Source organism: Dermacentor albipictus, chromosome 1 (assembly GCF_038994185.2).
Source record: "Dermacentor albipictus isolate Rhodes 1998 colony chromosome 1, USDA_Dalb.pri_finalv2, whole genome shotgun sequence".
Classification (NCBI taxonomy): Eukaryota; Metazoa; Arthropoda; class Arachnida; order Ixodida; family Ixodidae; genus Dermacentor; species Dermacentor albipictus.
In genome coordinates this window covers 352,159,372-352,181,053 of record NC_091821.1, presented here as the reverse complement: position 1 = coordinate 352,181,053, position 21,682 = coordinate 352,159,372, and the positions used below count along the sequence as shown (strand labels likewise).

Sequence of the window (21,682 nt, the reverse complement as noted above, 5' to 3'; positions counted from 1 at the left end):
GCTTAGCTTGGTTGGTGAAGGCACGTAAAGTTGGTTACTAAAAACTAAGTGGAACTAATTACTTGCTACTGATAGAATAACCTCTAAATTGTAATTAAACGCGAAAACGCGAAAGTCAAATTTGCTCTTCCCAACATAAAATGGTATATTTTATTTAATTATTTCTAATAGCTTTTCTTTTACGCTGCAGTGGCGCCGTCAGCGCAAGACGATATCCGCAAACGCAAAGCCCTATTCTAAAGCCCTTCACTCCTCCGTGCCCCAACGCTACCACCAGCAAAGCTATTCTAAAGCTCTCTCTTGAAGAGGCCCGAAACGAGGTGACACAGGAACCCATAAAGCACATTTATATTTTTCACTGAAGTCAAATGGCGTAGCCGAAGCTGTACTGCTTCCAACCTCTCCAGCTGAACACCACGTAAACCTATACTATAACTTATGAATATGTGCATACATTGCTTAGAATGAGGCAAATAACATCAACTTGCTCAACGTTCAGTCGTTCCTGCAAATTCCTCCGCGGCCGGCCCTGGGGCTGTCTTGCTCGTGGAGAGGCTTGCACCACGTGTTCGCGTACACTCAAACGTAGAAGAAGAAGGAGCGTTCGGAAGCATGCTCGCCACGCGCCTCCACCGTTCCAGCGAGAGAAGCCGGGGCACCCTAGCGGGCGCCCCGCCGCTGCCGTTGCCGCCGGCCACGCCAAAATTCCGCGCGGCGAGAACAAAATTGGCCGACCATGCTGTCCACGCTGCAGCTGGTGTGCTTGGTGGCGTTCGCGCTGTACCTCCTGTACTACTACACGTACGTGGTGGGCAAGCCGTGGGTCATCTGCGGCTCGGCAAGCATGCGCACCTTCCTGCGTGTCAACTGCGGCCCGTTGATCGAGAACCACTTCTGGCCGCCCATCTGGTGCATAGGGGCAAACGCCCAGAGCCTCCTCAGCCTCGTCTGCCAGGTGCGGCGCTATATACTCTGGTCCTTGCCTTCTTCGCTGTCGGGTAGCGTAGTCTTTACAGCCGCCTTCGTACGTGCTGATTAACATGCAGTTGGATTTACACAAGAATTGGTATTGGCCTCGAGCTCCACCACTGGAAAAGCTGGCGCCACCGTCGGCGTGACGTGCTAGGAGGGATCACGTGGACATAGCGGCCGCGTCGGCTGCTTCGGGCGCGCCGAAGCGAGCTGAAAACGAGTTTAAATTCCCTCGTACGCTGCAGTCCTTATTTAGTGGCGAAATTTTCCCGCTTCGAGTGTCTCCTTTACAACGCTTCAAAGCACTACAATTGGTAGCGGCTGCCTTTGAAGGCGCGCAACGTGATAGGCTACTGCTCGGTGCCGCAGGGCCGGACGCATGTAACGGAGGCCGGTGTCAGCCTTATGCACACGTAGCCGCATGTCAAGAAGCTGCGTGAAGCTCGGCTCGCGAAACATAAAACCAGCAAACAGTCATCGGCTACAACTCGGGTATGCAGCAAGCACAGACGCGAGGAAGATTTCTGCTACGGCGCCCGGTCTGCGATGTTCTGAAAACGCGCACTGAGACGCTCGCCCGAGTCCGCTGCCCGACTAATGTCATGACGGTTTGGTCTATGAACTTGTCGATGCTATAGATACTGGCAAGTTCAGTGGAGTGGAAAGGCAGCGGTAAAAAGCACATTTAAAAAAATAACATGGTATATGGTGATGTTTGTGTTATGAATTAATGCACTGGATTACATAAAAGGAGCAGCGGGAAATTGCACGCTGAGAACACCGATAAACATGCAGTGCGACACAACTCGAGAAATAGTATTGAAAGGTCAAATAATTTAGAAGAAAAAAAAATTGAATCGTCGCGACGGCACATCACAGTCCCCAGGCGTCGAAGTCTCTACAATGCAATTATTTTTGAACATCTCTGATAGCACCCACGCAACAATGGTTGCTTGTATACTGTCAAATGCTCATATTCTGCGGCCTAAAGCTCATGGCACGGTGCGAAAACGCGTGCGCGGAGAAAGCGAAACAGTGCGCGGACAAGCATGCAGACGCGCAGTCGGTCGCTGCGAATCTGCGCGATCGCTGCATTGAGGCTTCGTTCTATTACGCTCCATTTAGTTATACAAACACTATAAGAACATATTTTACGTAGTTTTCTCTCAGCGTTTACGTACCTTTCACGCAAGAAGCCGGTTTGGGAGACTCCATCGCGGCGACCGCGCGCAGTGGCGTTCACTGTACGTATTCGGTAAAGAGATAGCGTCTGTAAACGACTGTGTGCTTTCAGTTTGCCCAAGATTATTATTTAGACAGTAAGAAACTTCTCTCGTTTCGAAAGTACTGACAGAAATGTCCGGGAGAGCTCGCGCGTGGTGTTTTCAGTGAGCGCTAACAGCAAAACCTATGAGGAGCAAGCCACGTGATCCCTCATACTGCGCCAGCGAGGCGCTTCCGATAGATGGCGACTCCGTAACTCCTCGCCGCCAATACTTGCCAAACGCGCGCGCTGCTGCTGCTTCTGCCCACCCATAATGAACGTACAGTCGCGGACAGAATATTATGGACCACGAAATCTAAGAAAAAGCTGAATATCTCCGCAACATCACAACGCAATCTGGTTTTTGCATTTTGGACCTCGACTAGAATATGCTAACAACGTTGTCGTGGGCAGTTTTACTGGTTACTGCTACAGGCTGCTCGGGAATTGAACGTTTTCAGAGATCTCGTGGCCCATTTTATTCTGTCCGCGACTGTACGTAGCAGTAATAGTTTCAAGTTGAGCTGTGGTTGAAAACAGCCCCAGGAATGGACTTGATGAAAGGAGGTCGCAAAAGCCAAGCAGCATGCAGGACATGACTACATACATATGTTGTCTTTGCAACCTCCGCGAGTCGGTTTCATCGAAGCTGAATTTCGTCAGGAAAACATCGGATGTGGGATATGTCTTGAGCACACATGCAGGCGATATTCTTGAAGCGCTACAGGCACTATTACTTGCACTTTGAAAGTCCTTATTTATAGACAGATTTCTTGAGCGGGCGTTGGAGGAGACGGAAATGTAGAGACGTATATCGCTTCTGGTACATGGCGTAACGGAATGAACAGAACGATATTATTTTCCCATAGATTAAACAGACATAATTTAGAGGAGCACGTTCTGACTTGCCGCTTTGACGTCACAGTGAATCATCTGCACGAACCTCTCCGTACACCTTAGCTCCCCGCCTTCGCCGCACTTTAGTTTGGCCTTGAAGATTCTCGCATATCGGTTAGTGCCGCAACGTGACATAAGATACGCAGCGAGTTCAATTGAAGCAAGGCGTAGTACAAGCTGTCACTAACGGACTACGGGTATAGTCATTTGGCAAAGGAGTCATGGCATGCAAGGCGCGTCTATTATTAACGTGACAGCGTTAAGGAGCTCGTGTCGCAGAAAGTCCGGTGGCGTCAGCGTCGGCGGCGTTGGCTGAGAGCGAAAATATCCAGGAAGGCAATTCATAAATGAAAACAACTTGCAAGATGGGCTGGGTGGGAATTGAACCAAGGTCTCCGGAGTGTGAGACGGAGACGCCACAACTCAGCCATGAGTTCGATGGTTCAAAGCGCGACAAAAGCGTCTCTAGTGAATGCGGTGTTGCCTTAGAAACGTGCCGTAGAAAGTTATACTGCGGTGTATATCGGTAATTATGAGCATGTAAACTATAGAAGTCGCAGTTAAACGAGTAGCGAAGTACGTTTCCGCTACATTCCTTCTGTGCTTGGCGCACACGAAGAGCCATCTTGCGGCAAACACAGAAGACCCCCTCCTCGCAATGTACGGCGCTGCCCCGACAGGTGGCGCGCCACTCACCTGCTTCTCCCCTTCGTCTCGTTTGAGCGCATTGGGGCCGTGCGGGGACCGGTGCGAGGATGCCCCAATACCCTTGCGTTTAATAAGTTTTCTCGCTCTCTCCCCTTCCAACTTCCATCGTGCGTCACTCGAACCCTCGTGTTTAGGCGACCTGGCTCCTCTTTCCGCTGACAGCGCGATTCCTAGGTGCAGCGTCCGATGCGGGACGCCTCTGACGTGATCACTGCGTCGTAGCGCGTCTGGTGGGAAAGCGTCCCCTGCGATGTGTACCGTGCTGCTGGCGAGGAGTCATGCGTCTGCGTGGTGCTCCCAAGCGAGATAGAGGACGACCCCATCGATGCGTCAGCCCCATAATCGCGTCCGCCTTCATGGCGCGTCGCGGCCCGGCTGTCCGTGCCGATCACGACGTTTGGCTCGCGTAGATCGTTTCTCCCTTCGAGACACCAAGTTCTTTGGTTCGTTCCGCTTGCTCAGGCGCACGTTTCGTCTTTGTGTGACTCAAGAGCATGCCGAGCGAATGAGTGGGCGGTGCGAACGGGGTGCGATAACGCTATCGCGTTCCACTCTTGAAGGCGAAGCTTAAGCGTCCTCCAATTTTTTTCCGTACGTCTGTCGGGAACTGCAGGATTCAGTCAGTTCTCCATGGACCAACCTGCTCGCGATGATGGCTCCGCGACGCGCGAAAGCACGCGGGCAAAAGACGTGAAATCATGGTTGACACATGTAACGTGTATAAGGAGCACCTTCGTAGTGCGCTGCAAGCTACTAACACGTACATGACACAATAATGCGGCCAATGAAAAATGTGTGACCCAGGATGCAACCTACCGTAGATGCGAGTCCCACCGGGATGAAAGACGCTTGTAGAGGCGTGGCAGAGCTGTTCTCTCGTATAGCGGACATATATTCGCGTGCTGTCGTCACTGATATAGACCAGAACACGCTAGTCTCGCACCCAGACTAACCGAACGCATACTCTCGCACCCGGGTTGTCCGGTCGACCGGCGCTATTTTGTACTGGGCTGCCAAAGTGTGTTCGCCGGCGACCAGTAGACATGGCAAGCGCCAGCTCTAGGGCTCCAAAGTGCGGAAATGTGCCCGTTCACACGGATCCAAAGTAGAAGAAGTCATCTGGGCATCATTGCGTCGTGTTTGGATGCCAAAACAACCAGCGGAAAAGGAGCAGGTTGCTTAGCGCTGTTTGCGAAGAGCACAACACACGTAGGGAATCGTGCCGGTGTGGTGTTTTCAGCCTGCGCCGATTTCCATCCGCAACGAAGAATGCCAAGCTGCGCCACCGGTGGATAGCTGCAGTGAATAGGAAGAACTACCAACCCAGTGAAAATGCACGAGTGAGTATTCGATCTGTGTATATTTTGGTGCCACGTTCAACTTTGCGCCCTACAAACGTAATACGCAGGTTTGCTCCGAGCACTTTCTCGGCAACAAGCCTACAGAGCAGAATCCCGCGCCGGTGCTTCGCCTTGGCTATAATAAAAAGGCAAGCCTTTTCGTGTTTTCATTCAGGCAGAGCTCCCGACGGTTAAGCGTAACAGTTGAGTTTGCGTTAGCGATACTTGCAGCTGGTGCACGGAATGACAATTAAGCGTGAACGACAAGTTGTAGGCCTTGCTGGTGAGCGTTATTGCTAATGAAAGTAAACCGAAGTCTGCTCGTCACGTAGCATGCGTCCACAAAAACGTAAACGACGACTACTCGTCGCCGAAGGTGTTCTTGCAGCGCACCTACCTTTACGAGCTGGTGTTGCAGGTGTCATTCGTAACGAATTCATTTGAGCCTCCTGAGCTCTAAACTGCGTGCGGGCTGTTATGCAGGGCAAAGCGCAAAATATTTCCGTTCATATGGCGAGGAAAATAAGGTGCTTAATTACTCTTGTATTTTGTAACAAAATTTTGATCGTTCTCAGTAGTTTTTTTTTACTGTTTTCTTTTCTAAGGGAGCGCCAACAATCCGATGGCCTCGCACAAGCGAAACAGGTCTGGTACCAGGTAGCTGCAGTTGGTGGGGCTAATTTCTTGGAATGCAGGTGCGGTTGTTGTCTTGTACCAAAGGGGTTCTGATGATGCAGCTTTAAGTAGGGATGGTAATTTTACGTGCCCTGTCATGGTTTGTGCAACTGTACAACACCTGCATCTGTCATGCTCGCCCTGTTATACGGGTTTTGACTGCACATGCAGTTGAACATTATAACTACTGTAGTACCTCATTTTCCAATGAGTGCAGGTTTAGCATCATATGCTGCTTGTTCGAGTGCTGTAGGCTTTTGTTCTGAATGTTGTACTCTTAAGTGGTTGCACGATACAATTGGCCTGGTGTATTTTCTATTTCATTTTGAGAGGACTTCATATCTTCGCAAAAGTGATGGCATGGGAAAGAACTACAGCCCTTCTTACTATAACATCTATTTTTGTGATGTTTTCAGTGTGCAGGTGGTGAAGGGCAGGCGTCTGCTAACCAGGCAGTCAAACGACCTCGCCAGTTGGTTGCCAAGCGCGGCCAACCCAGTAGAGACCATTACAAACAAGACCAAACTGAAAGTGCAGATGACAGTGTTCTGCGTGCTTTAATAATATATGGCACCAACACAGTGCTGTAAATTCCTTCACAGGTTACGTGCCAAAAAGCTCACAGGTGTTCTGGCATATAGCGCGCGGTTTGTACAAACATAATAGCGTACCTACCCGATGTATTCGCTTCTGCAGTCTGCACAGCACTCAGTGTGTCCATTGTGGACTTGCACGAGGTCTTGAAGTTTGATTGAATCCAGACAGCGAAAATGACAGGTTAGAAAAAACGTGAAACACGCCTTCCGCCCAGCTAAAAAGCCCAAGTTTCGCTTTCGCGCCGGGTCGCATCTCCCGGCGTGGCAGCCCAGGCCTGCTACTTCGCGGCGCTTGGGATAGATGGACCAGCGCGACCGGCGCTCATCAATATGGGGGCGCCCTTTGAATTCACGGTGTTCTGGTGTATATGTGGCGAAGAGCGAAGCGGCGAGATCTCTCGGCTCCTCGGGAAACTTTCTTTGACTCGCGGCCACATTGCACGCAGCGCTTCATGCCGCTGCTGCCTCTGCGGCGGCAGGTGTTGACGCTCTCGGACGGCGGGACGGTGGCGCTCGACTGGATCAACGAGCACTACCCGCCGCCGGTGGTGCTCTTCCTGACGGGCCTGTCCAGCGGCAGCCAGGTGTACTACCTGCGCACGCTGGTGCCCATGGTGGCGCAGATGCGTTGCCCCTGCGTGGTGCTCAACAACCGCGGCCAGGGCGGGCTGCCCCTCAACAACTACAGGCTCGTCTCCGCGCTCAGCACCGGCGACCTCGCCGAGGTATACAGCGTGCACGTTACACAACAGGGGCGCCTCGGGAAGCGTGCGACACACTCTGGGCAATGTCGCGTGTAACAATACACGGCCGCATATATCGATCAGTCGAGTCAGTGTGATACGTACCATTACCGTACTTGCAAAACCAGGTAAATAACCTTGGGCCCTATAATAACCTGTATCCCAAGAAACAGCTGGTCTATATTATTAATGCAACAGGTCACTGCATGACCAATTCCAAAAAACTAAACTGAACGTTAAGTTCTTCTGTCGTTCGATTATTGATGTTTTTACCTGACCAGACGGTGTTCGACAGAATTCTTGAGTATTAATTACAGCCGGTAGTTGTAATATAAACTGATGCGATGAATTGATGCTGATGGTGTGATGAATTGTTGGTTTGAAGTGGTTCCAACAGGCTTAAATAGTGTTTTGGACACTACCCGGATCCAATTAAATGTTTTGACTAGCGTTACCGTTCAGGATACTACAGTTTCTGGTTTACGACCTTCATTAAGGTCGGCGAATTGAGCTAGAAAACTGGACATGAGTAATTCATCCGGCTTTTGCGCGGTCCAAGCGGTTCGAGATTACACTCCGACAAGCTAAAGATGGCTTGTCTTTGTTCCGAACTGAGAGCTTCCACGCCAACCGGGTGCACGCGAAGACCTAACTTAATTGCGAAGCCGCGAATCTTTCATTCGTTGTATATATATATATATATATATATATATATATATATATATATATATATATATATATATTACTACGAAACAGCCACCACAGTGTGGCCGCACTGAAGAGGAGGAAGACGACGTGGACCCGTTGATATAGCGTCGCCATTTTGGCCTTCCGTTAGCTTCCGCTATTGTATATAGCATTGGGCTACAGCTACACGTAACAATATATATATATATATATATATATATATATATATATATATATATATATATATATATATATATATATATATATATATATATATATATATATATATATATATATATATATATATATATATATATATATATATATATACATCGTACATAGACGGTGTCGGGCTGAACGAGTTAATTAGTGGAATGAGCAGTCTGTGCATGCAAGTGGGTTTAAGCTTCATAGCCGATTGCTCCTTGAGCGTTGCACGCAGCACACGTGCGACGTGCGAGTGCTCACGGCTACAGGCGCATCGCAGGTGGTGGCGGCAGTGCGCCGTCGCTTCCAGGGCGGCGCCGTGCTGGCCGTCGGCTACTCGATGGGCGGCATGCTGCTCAGCCACTACCTGCTGCAGGCCGGCGACGCGGCGCAGATCGACGCCGGCCTGTCCATATCGGCGCCTTTCCACCTGCGCACCAGCTACGAAAACCTGATGAGCTGGTCCTCGACATTCCTCGTCAACTTGTACCTCGCCCACTGCCTCATGAGCCTCGTCAAGAGCAACGCCGACGTCATGGGCGCCACCGTAAGTATACGTACACCCGGCCACAGAAGTTTACGGACCACGGGATCTCAGAAAACGTTTCATTCCAAAGCAGCCTGTAGCAATAGCCAGTAGAACTGTATACGACAATGTAGTTAGCATACTATAGTCGCGGCCTGAAATGCCAATACCAGGCTGCGCTGCGAGGTTGCGGAAATATTCAGCTTTTTCTCACATTTCATGGTCCGTAATATTTTGTGGCCGGGTGTACAGTGCGTGCAGGGTGTTGCAGCGCGAACACTTAAAAACAAATTATTTTTTGGCTTGCCTGTGGCAGATCGCAGAATTCTAGTCCATGCGCTGGTCTACTCGAAGAGGCGGACATTGCTTGCAAAAAGAAAATTATACACATAGTCCTCTAATTAATAAAAATTTGGTAGTTCATTTTTTTTACTAATTACCCTATGGCACATATTGCAAGTTACAAATTCTAGCGGGTGCGACTGCAAGGCACATCTACTTGAACAGATCGAATTGTGTGGATGACACCATTTACGTGCTATGCGCCGCCAAACTTGAGGTAAAAATGCAATAAATATTTCGAAACTAGAGTCATCTTGAGAATTCGTTCCAAGTGGATCCGCCTCGTGAACTCCCTGGCTAGAATTGTAAATTACATTACGTGCCATAAGGGAATTGATCAAAAACTTATTTAGTCAATTTTTGTTAATTCGTTGATTATGCATTTCAATTTCTTGTACAAAATGTCCTTGTACAATTAATTCGAGTAGACCAGCCCACGGACTAGAATTGTGTAATCTGCCACAGCCAACTTTCAAAAAAAATTTTGAAACTATTCGCTGAAACACCTGGTACACAGGGTGTCTCACGTGACTTGAACCAATGATTTATAAAAAGTGGTTAGCCGCACCTGAATGAAACCGACGGCATGTGGTTTGCCGTCTTGTGGCGTTCCTTGGAGTATATTTTATATTCCGCTTGATTGGTCAATTACGTAGATGAATTTTGCAATTTTTTTTAATATGGCCAAGTGCGTTGCGTTGTAGAGGGAACTCAGAAACGACCGATGCAATTTTTGGTTGCGGCGTACATGCTGCGTGGTGATTTTTTTTTTCGGCGTTTAAAGAAAGCCCGCAAAATATGAAATAAAACCACGTGACTGCGCCCATGCGCTATCGTATTGCAGCGCACACTTGCGACGCTCGAAACACACTTGGCCCTAAGGTAAATATTAAATATTGTGCCTAATTGGCCTTAGTTAATTGACTAATTAAGCGGAATATACAAATTATCTAAAGAACGTCACATGACGGTAAACCATATGTAGTAGGTTTCATTCAGCTGCGGTTAACCACTTTCTTTTTTAATATCGTTGGTTCAAGTTGCGTGAAACACCCTGTACAGTGCTTCTTAGAATTATACTTTTTGTTCGGCTAACCGGTGAAACATACAGCTACGAGAATAGAGGCACAAATTAACACAGTGATGTACAGATGTAGTATAGACGGCACGAGTGCCACCACGAACTGTCTTATTGGATCTACAAATGCGTGAGCACAAATGTTTGGTACAACAGATGGCTCGGCTTTGCGCTTCTTTCCAGGCATCGTGTGCAGTATAGAGAGGCGAATCTTGAAGGCCGAATAAAGCGGTTACGATTGATTGATTATCCTATTCTATAATTAGTGAAGGAAGGGTAAAACTGCGCAAAAAAAAAGGCGAGGACAAGCGCAAGGAACACACAACACACCACGAGCGCAGTATTTCTTTTTTTTTTGCGCAGTCTTAATTTTTTTTTTTTTCGAGCATGAACCAACTAGCCCTCCAAGAACGTCCTACTATAATTAGCGCCCATCTAGCTGATAGTGTTTGTCTCGAAATCGATCGCCAGAATGTCTCAGCGGCGTGCGGCATTGCAGTGGGGTAGGGAAGTAACCCGTATCCCTCCACTATAGCGCCACAACTGCATCGCGGTCCATCTGGACCCGTCTGGATCGCGATGGCGCAGTGGTTACGACGTTCACCTGTCAAGCGTGTGAGGGGTCGGCGGGTACGATCACCGGCCGCGGCTGCAGCCGCATTGCGGCGGGGCCGAATGCAATTTAACCGACCGTGTTTGCACGCGTCAATACGTTGCGCGAGTGGTAAAGCTGCACGTAAGTGTTAATTGAAGATAGCAAAGAAACGAACAAAACTTGCCTCGCTCACAGTATCGATGCCCTATATTTTCATTCTGCCCTATAGCTATGGAGAACAATTCTATTGGAATCTATAAAATCTATTTCAGCGCGCGTATAACAACGTTACCTTTCTAATTAAACGAAAGAGCCTTTATAGCTTTCGTTCAAATAAATTTGTTGCGGTAAAATTTGATTTTTTTTTTCTTTCTGGAGGGAACTTCGACGAAGGCTCTGAATAGTAGCTCCATTTAAACTTTGTTGAAATCAGGCGATTAGTAGCTTGTTATAAAACGATAATAGTCTATTCAACACGATGTATTTTGACATCCTATTGACAACAATCAATAAAGAAATGAAACTCAACAGAATTCTTTTTTACTACATAGAGACTCGATGAAAGCTTAATACGCATGGTTCCAAACTGAACAATCTATATCCAACAATCCAAAATGAAAGATACAGGATCCCACACATTACCTGTTTTTCCTGTATATCATATAATGTTATTGGATATAGAAGTTATGAGGAATACGTTTCTTCTTTTTTTTTTCCACCATACTTATTGGATTGTATGGGTTGGGCGAACGTTAGAAAATCTTGAGGAGTTAAAACTAATCCGCAGTCATCGGTTCACATTACCTGCATTCCATTGCCCCTGTCGTGGCAAGAAAAAGTTTATTGAATCCTGAATGGTGTCTAAATGGTGTCCTAAATTAAGAAGTTTGCAGGGACAACATGGCCACAATTAGTACATGACCGGGATAGTTGGAGAAGTATGGGAGAGGCCTTTGCCCTGCTGTGGGTGTAACCAGGCTGATGATGATGATGATGAAATGGTGTCTACGGTGATGCCTACGGGTGGCGCCCCTATTCCAGGGCCCCACTGGCTTCTGCGTCTCGCCGAGCCTGGTCGAGGGTCGCCAGCTGGCTTCCTAAGTCCAGTTCGGTGATTCGCGCTTCCCACGACCAGTTAGCGAGTGAGTGCGTGATTAGCGGCGAGACGGCGTGTGCCGGGCGCCTCGGGCCTTCCTATGTGATGTGCTGGATTGTCGGTGTGTCTTCACACCACGGACATTTGTCCTTGTGTCTGTCGGGGTACATATTGTGTAGCCTGTGCAAGTGACGGAAGGTGTTCGTCTGTAGTCGGCGCCAGCCCGTCGCCTGCCCCTTGTTGAGCTTGGGATGGGGAGGAGCCTTTCGTTCGACCTCCGATTCATTGTATCTCTGGTGTTTCTCGTGGCGCGCCGGGTGTGCGCGCGTGTGTGTGTGTGTGTGTGTGTGTGTGTGTGTGTGTGTGTGTGTGTGTGTGTGCGTGTGTGTGTGTGTGTGTGTGTGTGTGTGTGTGTGTGTGTGTGTGTGTGTGTGTGTGTGTGTGTGTGTGTGTGTGTGTGTGTGTGTGTGTGTGTGTGTGTGTGTGTGTGTGTGTGTGTGTGTGTGTGTGTGTGTGTGTGTGTGTGTGTGTGTGTGTGTGTGTGTGTGTGTGTGTGTGTGTGTGTGTGTGTGTGTGTGTGTGTGTGTGTGTGTGTGTGTGTGTGTGTGTGTGTGTGTGTGTGTGTGTGTGTGTGTGTGTGTGTGTGTGTGTGTTATCACTTTCTCTCTCCTCGGCAACGTCCTCTTTCATAGAACCTGCGTTGGTTTGGGACGTAAAACCATATATCAATGAGTCACAGCCCTTTCAGGAATTTGCTTCTGCGCCATAAAACCCTACGTAACTTCCAGGAGTAAAACAAGTTTATTGACGGCCGGCAGAGTTCCTGCAGGCCCTGTTCACGACGTTTAGGCTGCCGTTTTATGAATTTGTGGAAAGACCTTACTGAACTTGATACGCAATACGCATTTATTTGTACATGCAGTCAGTAACCGTGCTGACTGGTTCTTTGCTGTAGGTGCTGCATCTCAAGTACAGTTAAGGCTGTTACGGTTATGGAATTATATTGACAAAGCAAGCAATGCAGGCATGGCAGGCCACGTAGTCATGCAATACCGCAACGAATAATTAATGCACAACGCTTAACCCTGTCGAAATCAAGTACCTTCTACCTTCTCCGGAGAAGTGATTAGCACAGATTCTTTATTTAAATAAATAAATTTATTCGGCAACTCACCGTGTATTGTTCCATCTGTAGCTCTAAACACCTTTACACAAGACAAGCATTTCGGACAGCAGAGTCGTTTCTGCACGAAAACATCGATAAAAGGAAAGCCCGTGTCCAAGTTCCCTGTAAATGCAGTTTATGGCTTCTCAGACAAGACATGCACCCGCGCAGAAATCCATGTACGCGGTATATGGTTACTTCAAGGACCCTTAGACACCAGAAATGTTTGAATAGAAAGATTGAAGCTCACACTGAGAAGAGGCTTGGTAACGTTCTCACACCAACTTATGTAACGTCATGCATGTTGACAGCGCCTCTTTGGGCCACACAAACTTCATCAGCGTTGTATGGTCAAATGTGTTCGGAAAGGGAGCAGAGACTTAACCTGACGACACATCGGTAACCGATTGCTGCATAAAAACTCCACCGTTTTGTGTGAACACTAAATAAATAAATAAATAAATAAATAAATAAATAAATAAATAAATAAGGCCCTTCACTATCTCCGTTAGTAAGCAATTTGCAACAAAAAATGAGAATTACTTGGAAACGCTGCACCAGTCTTTTCTGATATAGTGTTTCTCTTTAGAGATTCTAAGTGCTAAAATAAGGCCATGTACTGCAGAGAACCGAAATTTTATTTCGGTTCTCTGCAGATATTGAAATTTTGTTAAGATAGAACGTTACCTGTTATTTAATACCCGCCGCGGTGGTTTAGCGGTTATGGTGTTACGCTGCTAAGCACGATCGAAGTCGCGGGGTGGAAACCCCACCGCGGCGACCGCATTTCGATGGGGGCGAAAGGCAAGAACGCCCGTGACCCGTGCATTGGGGGGGAGGGGAGGGGGCACGTTAAAGCGTTAAAGCAGGGCACCCGCTACGGCGTTCCTCATAATCAAATCGCGGTTTTGGCACGTAAAACCCCGGAATTCGTTCATTCAATGGAGCGTGGCTTAAAGGGACACTAAAGTGAAAAATGAGTTCTTCTGCATCAGTAAATTACCGTTCTACAACGCCGAAAACACCACTCTTACAACGATAAGACGTTTGGTAAGCCAGAAAAAGCGCAAGAACGAAATACGGGTGGCGACGCCTACTTAAGCTCCTGCACCTGGGGGTTGTGACGTCTTGGATTGTGATGGCATCTTCTAGGGCCTACTAATTATGCATAGCGGTACAGATTGACTACATTATCTTCTAAAGGAACCAAATATTAAACATGGCAAGTTTCGGAAACCTTTATTCAGCCAATGCGGCCCAAATGCGAAAACATACTTTGGGATCCCTGACGTCACGCTGACGTACCGGCGCTGGGGTTCTGGCGCGAAATTCAAATACTGATATTTTGACCTTCATTTTCTCATCTAATAAACTATTTTTTTGAAATGACTGCCTGCAGGGTTCTCAAACAATGCTTCATTAGTCTAAACTGACTTATTGTTTCGCTTTAGTGTCCCTTTAAGCACTCTGTTAGAGGAAACACAGGCCCGGCGTTTATTCCGCCGTGCCTTCAATGGCCCGCGCGTGTGAGAGATAACCAAGACCAAATGTGTGCAGGACGTGATCGACGTGAACCGGCTGCTGCAGTGCCGCACGCTCTACGACTTCGACAACCGCTACACGGCGCCGGTGTTCGGATTTCGGGACGCCATGGAGTTCTACGAGTTCGCCAGCCTCAATGTGAGCCTACTCAGCTGTATCTATATGCTGCATATATACGTGATTGCACCCGCAGTTATTAACAACACCGCGGCAGCACATTTATTCACATATGCAGTAATGCGCAATGTGCACGTAGTAAACACCACGTTAGCACTGAGCCACTGATGAATGTACGAATTCGTACAAGCTCGAAAGTATTGTAAAATATATATAGCTATTTAACTCTTGAATCGGGTCAGCCTTGTGGTGTACTACACATACCATCGGTGCAGATATCTATTTGTAAGTTCATGCAAATCGTGCTGTTCCCTCTTTTGTTCTGCACCATACTTATGCAGAGCGCGAGGTTGCAAGTTCAACCACTGATCGCATTCCCACTATAGCCAAGATGGGAAAACGTTCGTTTAAGTATAAAATTAGATGCACGTAAATAACAATTACGTGATCGAAAGCTATCCTGCGCCTCACACTACGGCCGATCCCTTGCCCTTGTGCTGCTTTGATCGAGGCGTTAAGCCTAATCAATCAATGAAACAACCAAATAATAAATAAATTACTCAACCAATCAAATCCACCCAGCTAATTCCCCTCTGTTCGAAGTTCTGTTGACAACAGCATCGTGGTAGCGGATCAACCGACAAAAGCAATTCCTTTGCGCTAGCGGCGACGTTACTTTTCCGATAGCCAAGGCCAATGTTGCAGGCGCGTGAAATGGAACGACGCCAAAGGCAGCGCAGAAATTGGCTCGGAACAACATAAACCCATTACCGGTTGTCCCACCTAACTTCAGCCAAACATTAAAAATATATCAATGCCACGTAGCTGGAGAGAACCAAGCTAAAGTTGTTTGCCGTCGCTTGGAGATACTCAGATTAATTTTCGCATTCCACCTTCCTACATAATTAGCCTTAATTAATTAATCAGCTTCTAAAATATTATAATTAGATGAAAGGTGTCCACGAGAAAATTGCAGAGCAACAAGAAAAACTTCTGATCCAGAGTTTGATTGCTCAATACGTGGCACATAAACGTTGTTCCAGGCATATGAAGAGAAGCCCGTAAACACACGAAAAAAAAAAAAAAACACCCGCCGTGGTTGCTCAGTGGCTATGGTGTTGGGCTGCTGAGCACGAGGTCGCGGGATCGAATCCCGGCCACGGCGGCCGCATTTCGATGGGGGCGAAATGCGAAAACACCCGTGTGCTTAGATTTAGGTGCACGTTAAAGAACCCCAGGTGGTCAAAATTTCCGGAGTCCTCCACTACGGCGTGCCTCATAATCAGAAAGTGGTTTTGGCACGTAAAACCCCAAATATTGTATTGTATTGTATAAACACACGAAAAATTGCCGCGCAACTGGCCGCTCGCGTCAGTTTTATGTACCACGTATTGGGCAACAAAAATGTGAATCGGAAAGCCTTTCTAGGCTCATGGTGAAGTTTGTGTCAGCAGACCTGACCGCAGAAGTGTCCGCCGAAGCGTCATCACGCTATATGAAGACAGATTAAAGACATTAAAGAATGAAAAATGATTGCTAGTGACAGTTAGTGGTAGAGGTTAATAATGACTAGTAATAACTAATAATGACTACTGATTACTTGTAATGACTGCTAATGACTCCGAAAGACCAATATGTCAACGACCGCTTGTAATGACCACAATTGATTAGAAATTACTTGAAATATGTCTAATAATGAGTATTAATTACTAAAATGACTACTAATTACCTGTAATGACTACTAATGACTACGAAATGACCATTATGTCTAACGACAACTTGTAACGACAATTGATTAGAAATGACTAATAATGACTGTAATGACAACTAATGACTACGAAATGATCAATATGTCTAACAACGAATTGTAACGACTACAATTGATTAGAAATGACTAAAAATGCTTATTAATGACTACTAATCACTAATAATGACTGGAACGACTTGTAATGACTACTGATGACTATGATATGACCACCATCTCTAACGACGGCTCGTAATGACCACAATAAATTACAAATGACTAAAAATGCTTACTAGTGAGCAGTAATGAATAATAATGACTTGTAATGGCTTGTAATTACTACGAAATTACGAATATGTCTAACGACAACTTGTAACCACTATAATTAACTATAAATGACTAAACATGCTTAGTAATGATCAGTAATGACTAATAACGACTAAAATGACTTGTAATGATTACTAATAACTAGGAAATGACAAATATGTCTAAGGACGAATTGTAATGACTGCAATTTATTACAAATGACTAAATATGCTTACTAATGAGCAGTAATGACTAATAATTACTGATATTACTTGTAATGGCAAGTAAACAGAAATATGTAAGAATGTGTAATATAAGGAAACAGGAATAGATTAAGAGAAATGAGTAAAGAGAAAAAGGCAAACATAAGAAGGAAAAGAAAAGAAGTAAGACAAAGAAAGAAACAGATGGAACGGAGAAAGAAGAAATGGGCGAGAGAAGAAGAAAAGAGAAAGACAAATGAGAGAAAGAAGAAAGAAGAGAAGGAGAAGAGGCAAAGAGAAAGAGGTGAATGATAAGAGAAGGAAGAGTAGGCTTTCGCCGTTCACCTCCTATGAGAGATCTTAAGAGACCCTGTAATTTTTTCATGTTGCTCTACAACTTTCGTGTTGACACTTTTCATATTTCAGAAGATTAATTTAGACTTACTATGTAATTAGGCGGCATGAAGAAAACAGTCAGAGTCTGAACCTTCTGTCCAGCTACGTGGCGTTTGCAGATTTTTAAGGTTTGGCTCAAGCTACGTGGACAACTGGTATATAGGTTTTGTCTTTCTAGCAAGACACTCTGGGGCCGGATTTTGTGACGTCATTATTTCGTTGCTCTCGTCTTCTGTCATTGGTTGCACGCCTCCGCGCCGCTGTTATCGCAGGAATCAGTCACTTTTCGTTACGGACGATATGACTATATAATAATGTCATCAAACTTGAAAATATTCACTAAATAGATCTTTTTCAGGGATCCTTTCGTTTCTGCGTGACGTGACGTCCAGCTCAACGCTTCAGATGGAGCAATGGTCATCTTTCCTGTTGGCTGTCTCATCCCATCTGACGCGCACTGAAAATTATGTTCCTCAAAGTGATCGATCGAATAGGGATCTTTTAAAGCAGTATAACTTACAACCATCAAATCAAATTGACAAGGCATCAAGTCATCGTTGTCCCTCCCTTCCTTAGAATCGCGCATAACCACAGCCCTCCTTTTCTTCTTAGAGAGGAGCTCTATAGGCGCCCGTTCCTGCAACGAGAGTCGGCGTAACCGTGCGAACGAGCACAGCGAAGGATGTAAGAGCGAACGCGGAGCGCAGTGGGGGATGAAACACGCGACGAGGAAAGCGGAGAAGGAGGGCGCGACGGAACCATGAGGCGGAAAGCGGAGGAGGAGGGTGTGGCGAACCATGAGAAGAAAAGCGTACATGGTGCAACGACGATGGCTACGAGATGGCGCCAGAGTCGCGCCCGTCGTTTGGGAGGTCTGTCTGCGGCGACTGCTGTGGATAGCGCCTACGCGTCACTCACGCGCTGTCTCTTGAGATTTCCAGATTAGCGAGACAGTCGCGCCACACTTCGGTCCATTTGCAACGTGCCGCGCGAGACGGATTGTCTGCGTCGGCCAATATATCTCGAAATGAAAACACGTATAGTTTCGCATTAGGGAGTATCGTAATCGCCTGTGAATTTTTTTTTCATATCTTTCAGCGATCGTGCAACCACTCTCTCCCTTTCCAAACCCTCTTGCACATCGCGTCGTTTGCATAAGTGTAACATTACACTACTTTTTGGCCGCAACCTCGCCTTCAATTCATCTGCCTTACCGCACGTCATGGAACTGTGAAACCGTCTTCCCGGTGTTTGCATTCGTGATTGTGAGGAGCTTGGAAATTAACATCTATTTATGAATAACCGACTACCTTGCTCGTTAGTATTTTGTCGCTTTTGTTTCACTGAGTATTGTACAACGTGCTCAGTGCTTTCCGTTCTTTTCATTCTACTTAACATATGTTTGCGAGTGCCTTGTTCATTAGCATTTCTGATTTTGTTGCGTTAAATACGGTGTAATAAGTACTCTTGTACATTCTGTAAGTATACATCGCATCACCCCTCACCTACTACTTCAACCATATAGCCTGTGAGGTGTGTAAATAAATAAATATATGAATTGCCGAATCTCAGCCACGGCGCCCGCATTTCTATATATGGGGGCGAAATGCGAAAACACCCGTGTACTTAGATTTAGGTGCACGTAAAAGAACCCCACGTCATGCAAAATATTCCGGAGCCCCCCACTACGGCGTGCTTCATAATCAAAAAGTGGTTTTGGCACGTAAAACCCCATAGTTCATCAAACATTTTAAATGACCGGGCTAGTTGGTAATGATTCATTATGAGGATGATAGCGCGAGTCATGACAAGGACAACTGGAAGGAGGGCCCGACCTGTTTCCTTCTATCCTTTTGTATCCTCGTCTTCTCTTGCGCAATCGCCCCGTAACGCATTTTCGCCTCCCCTCAGACCGCGCGCATGCGCGCACATTTTCACGCGCGCAGGGCAAGCTGTCGACGGTGCGGCGCCCGTTGCTCTACCTGGTGGCGGCCGACGACGTCTTCGGCTCGCTGAAGACGCTGCCGGCGGCCGAAATCGAGCAGTCTCCCTGGCTGTCCGCGATCGTCACCCCGCGCGGCGGCCACTTGGGCTTCGTCGACGGCTGGCTGTGGCCCCGACCGCCCTTCTACTCGGAGCGCGTCGCGGCCGCGTACGTGCGCGGCCTGCTGGCACTCGCCAGGGGTCCCCTGGGACTGAAGGCGCTGCACGCGCTCGTCGACAGCGCCGTTCACTCGAGCTCGCTGTTCCAGCCGGCCAGAGAGAAGCTGATGGCGACGTCCATTATGCCGCGACCGGAGGACGACGAGGTCGCCGTTGCGGCGACGCCGTCGCGGCGACGCCGTCAGGCGAGAACAAACGCAACCAAGATATTGTGCGAACAATGATGACCGTGTGACGCGATCCTGGACGATGCCTCGACCACCGCGGCGGCGCTTGCACGACCCGGACCTGGCGTATATACCGCCAATGCTGCGCCGCAACAACTCGTGTTGAATGTGGAAACGACATGCAGGTCCGAGGCTTCGCTCGGTTGATTAGAATATGCCACGCTCATTGAGAATTAAATCGATCGAAATTGGGTACTGGCGCAGCGCTAAGTGTTTATTGGAGTCTCACTCTATTGCCAGTGCCTTGGTAACAGAAGAGCAACGCACTCTGCTGTGGGCTAATTCATGCAGCTCAATTGGATTATCCGAACGACGCATGGTTGTTCCGCTATATCAAGTCACCCGTTTATAGCACTTTTCAAAGTATATTTGTACCGGATGCTTCCGGCGTAAGTATCGTAAGAACTCCTTATGTATAGTGTGGCAGTACAAAAGGCAGTTTTCTCGATACACTTTTTCATGCACGGCAGCAAAAGTCGGCAGCAAAGTGTGCGGCGGCGGCAAACGAGCTATAGTGAACTAAAATTAATAGCTCACTCTTGATCGCTTAGTACGCGGCGCACAATTAAGTTACAGTCGCAGAAGTGAGCGGCTCGCGTGCTCAACACATGGTCATTTCGCCGACACCGTGATTTCCCAATGGCGAGATATCTCGATACCAGGAAATCGAATATTTCGAAATATACGTCCCCGCCAGTTCATGGATCTCTTTCCCCGCCAGTTCATGGCGGGGACAGAGATCCCCGCCCGAAGTTTACGGAATAAAATGAAGGCTGCGAATTCCGCGGCGTTTTTGGTTGCAAGTGGCTGATAAGCGATAGCGATATCCACGGTCCAGTTTTCGTTCAGCTCACTCATTTGAACCACGGACGGCCATGTCTAAGTCATGTGCCAGTCTGAACGTCTATCGAGCAGTCGTCCAGCGAATGCGAGGTCCACTGCGATTTGCTCTATAATTGAGTGACTCAGTGATTGAACCCGCGTGGCCGAAACGTTTTCCCTTACATTCAAATATTACACGGAAGCGACGGCGTCTCCACACACATTTAGTCAGTCTGTTTGTTTTGCAGCGTCATCAAATATTTCATAATGGTTTGCCGAAAGAGCGCCCGTGCGCTAGTTGCTAAACCTCGTTGAGAGCAGACATTTCGTTCTAAGCTGGAATTTCATGACGAGTACCCTCTACACCCTTGTATAAGTGATAAGATGTAACAAAATACTCTGGGGAAAAAAGCGGACGTGAAAAATGTGATCCTTTTTCAAATTTGACGAAGTTAAATAAACACTTCAACGTGCTTTTCGTCTTGTGTTCCTTTTAACAAGCAGCCCACGTAAGCATCGTCTATGCCATCGTAACGACTATGCTACTAGTAGCGACTATGCCATCACGTAGCCATAACTAAGCTACGCAGTGGTTTATACATACCCACCTAACACCCCTCAGGAGAAGCCACACACTGCCGTAATTTTTTTTTCTCGAAATACCCCCCCCCCTTCCTCTCCCCCTTCTATTTTCCCCTGCATTCGAGGTAGCATTGCCAAATGCCGGATAGGCAGCATAGACATAAAGACAGACAAAAAACAAAAGGATCTCTTCGGGCGAGTTCATTGAGCAATGCTTCACCACCTCGCCTAGCAAGCAAGTCTTCAAAGAAAGATGTGAGCGACGGTCGTCTAAAAATAGCGTGCAGCTCTTCGTAAGAAGAGCTCCCATAAAGCTTGCCAGACAAAGAAAAGTTCGACGACCTTGACCTTCGCTTATGCTTTTCAGAAACGTTTCCATGTTAGCAGGCCTGGAGAGTATGCGCGCTGTCGGGTAGGGCAATGGGCCACTAAAGGACAATAATGGAGGTCGGCGCGCCAATGTTTACCCGTGTGTAGTGTGTCTTGAACCGCACAATTGTTGCGGATGCTCTAACTCCTTCACAGAGGAAGATACCTGTGGTCATCTAGGCGCAAGTAGATTTTAGGAAGTGCATGATGATGATGAAAAACGTTTATTTTCTCTATTTTGCAGTGATTTTTGCGGCATCAGATGGAGTCTTCCATCTTCTCTCCAGGGTCGGTTCCCCTAGTCCAGGGCTCCGCTGAGG

General features: G+C 47.3%; 1 protein-coding gene across 2 annotated transcripts; it reads left to right on the top strand.

Annotated features, from left to right (window-relative positions):
- The first annotated feature begins 582 nt into the window (after positions 1-582).
- Hydr1 (phospholipase Hydr1) lies at positions 583-19,784 on the top strand. Of its 2 annotated transcripts, none has more exons than XM_065441608.2 (5): positions 583-955; positions 6,899-7,177; positions 8,359-8,636; positions 14,449-14,571; positions 19,146-19,784. In XM_065441608.2, exons 1-5 carry the CDS (start codon positions 613-615, stop codon positions 19,584-19,586), a joined length of 1,464 nt encoding a protein of 487 aa, XP_065297680.2. In that variant the 5' UTR covers positions 583-612; the 3' UTR covers positions 19,587-19,784. The 2 variants fall into 2 exon arrangements, with proteins under 2 accessions (XP_065297680.2, XP_065297681.2); XM_065441609.2 differs by having other exon boundaries at positions 597-955; positions 8,370-8,636.
- The last annotated feature ends 1,898 nt before the right edge of the window (positions 19,785-21,682 follow it).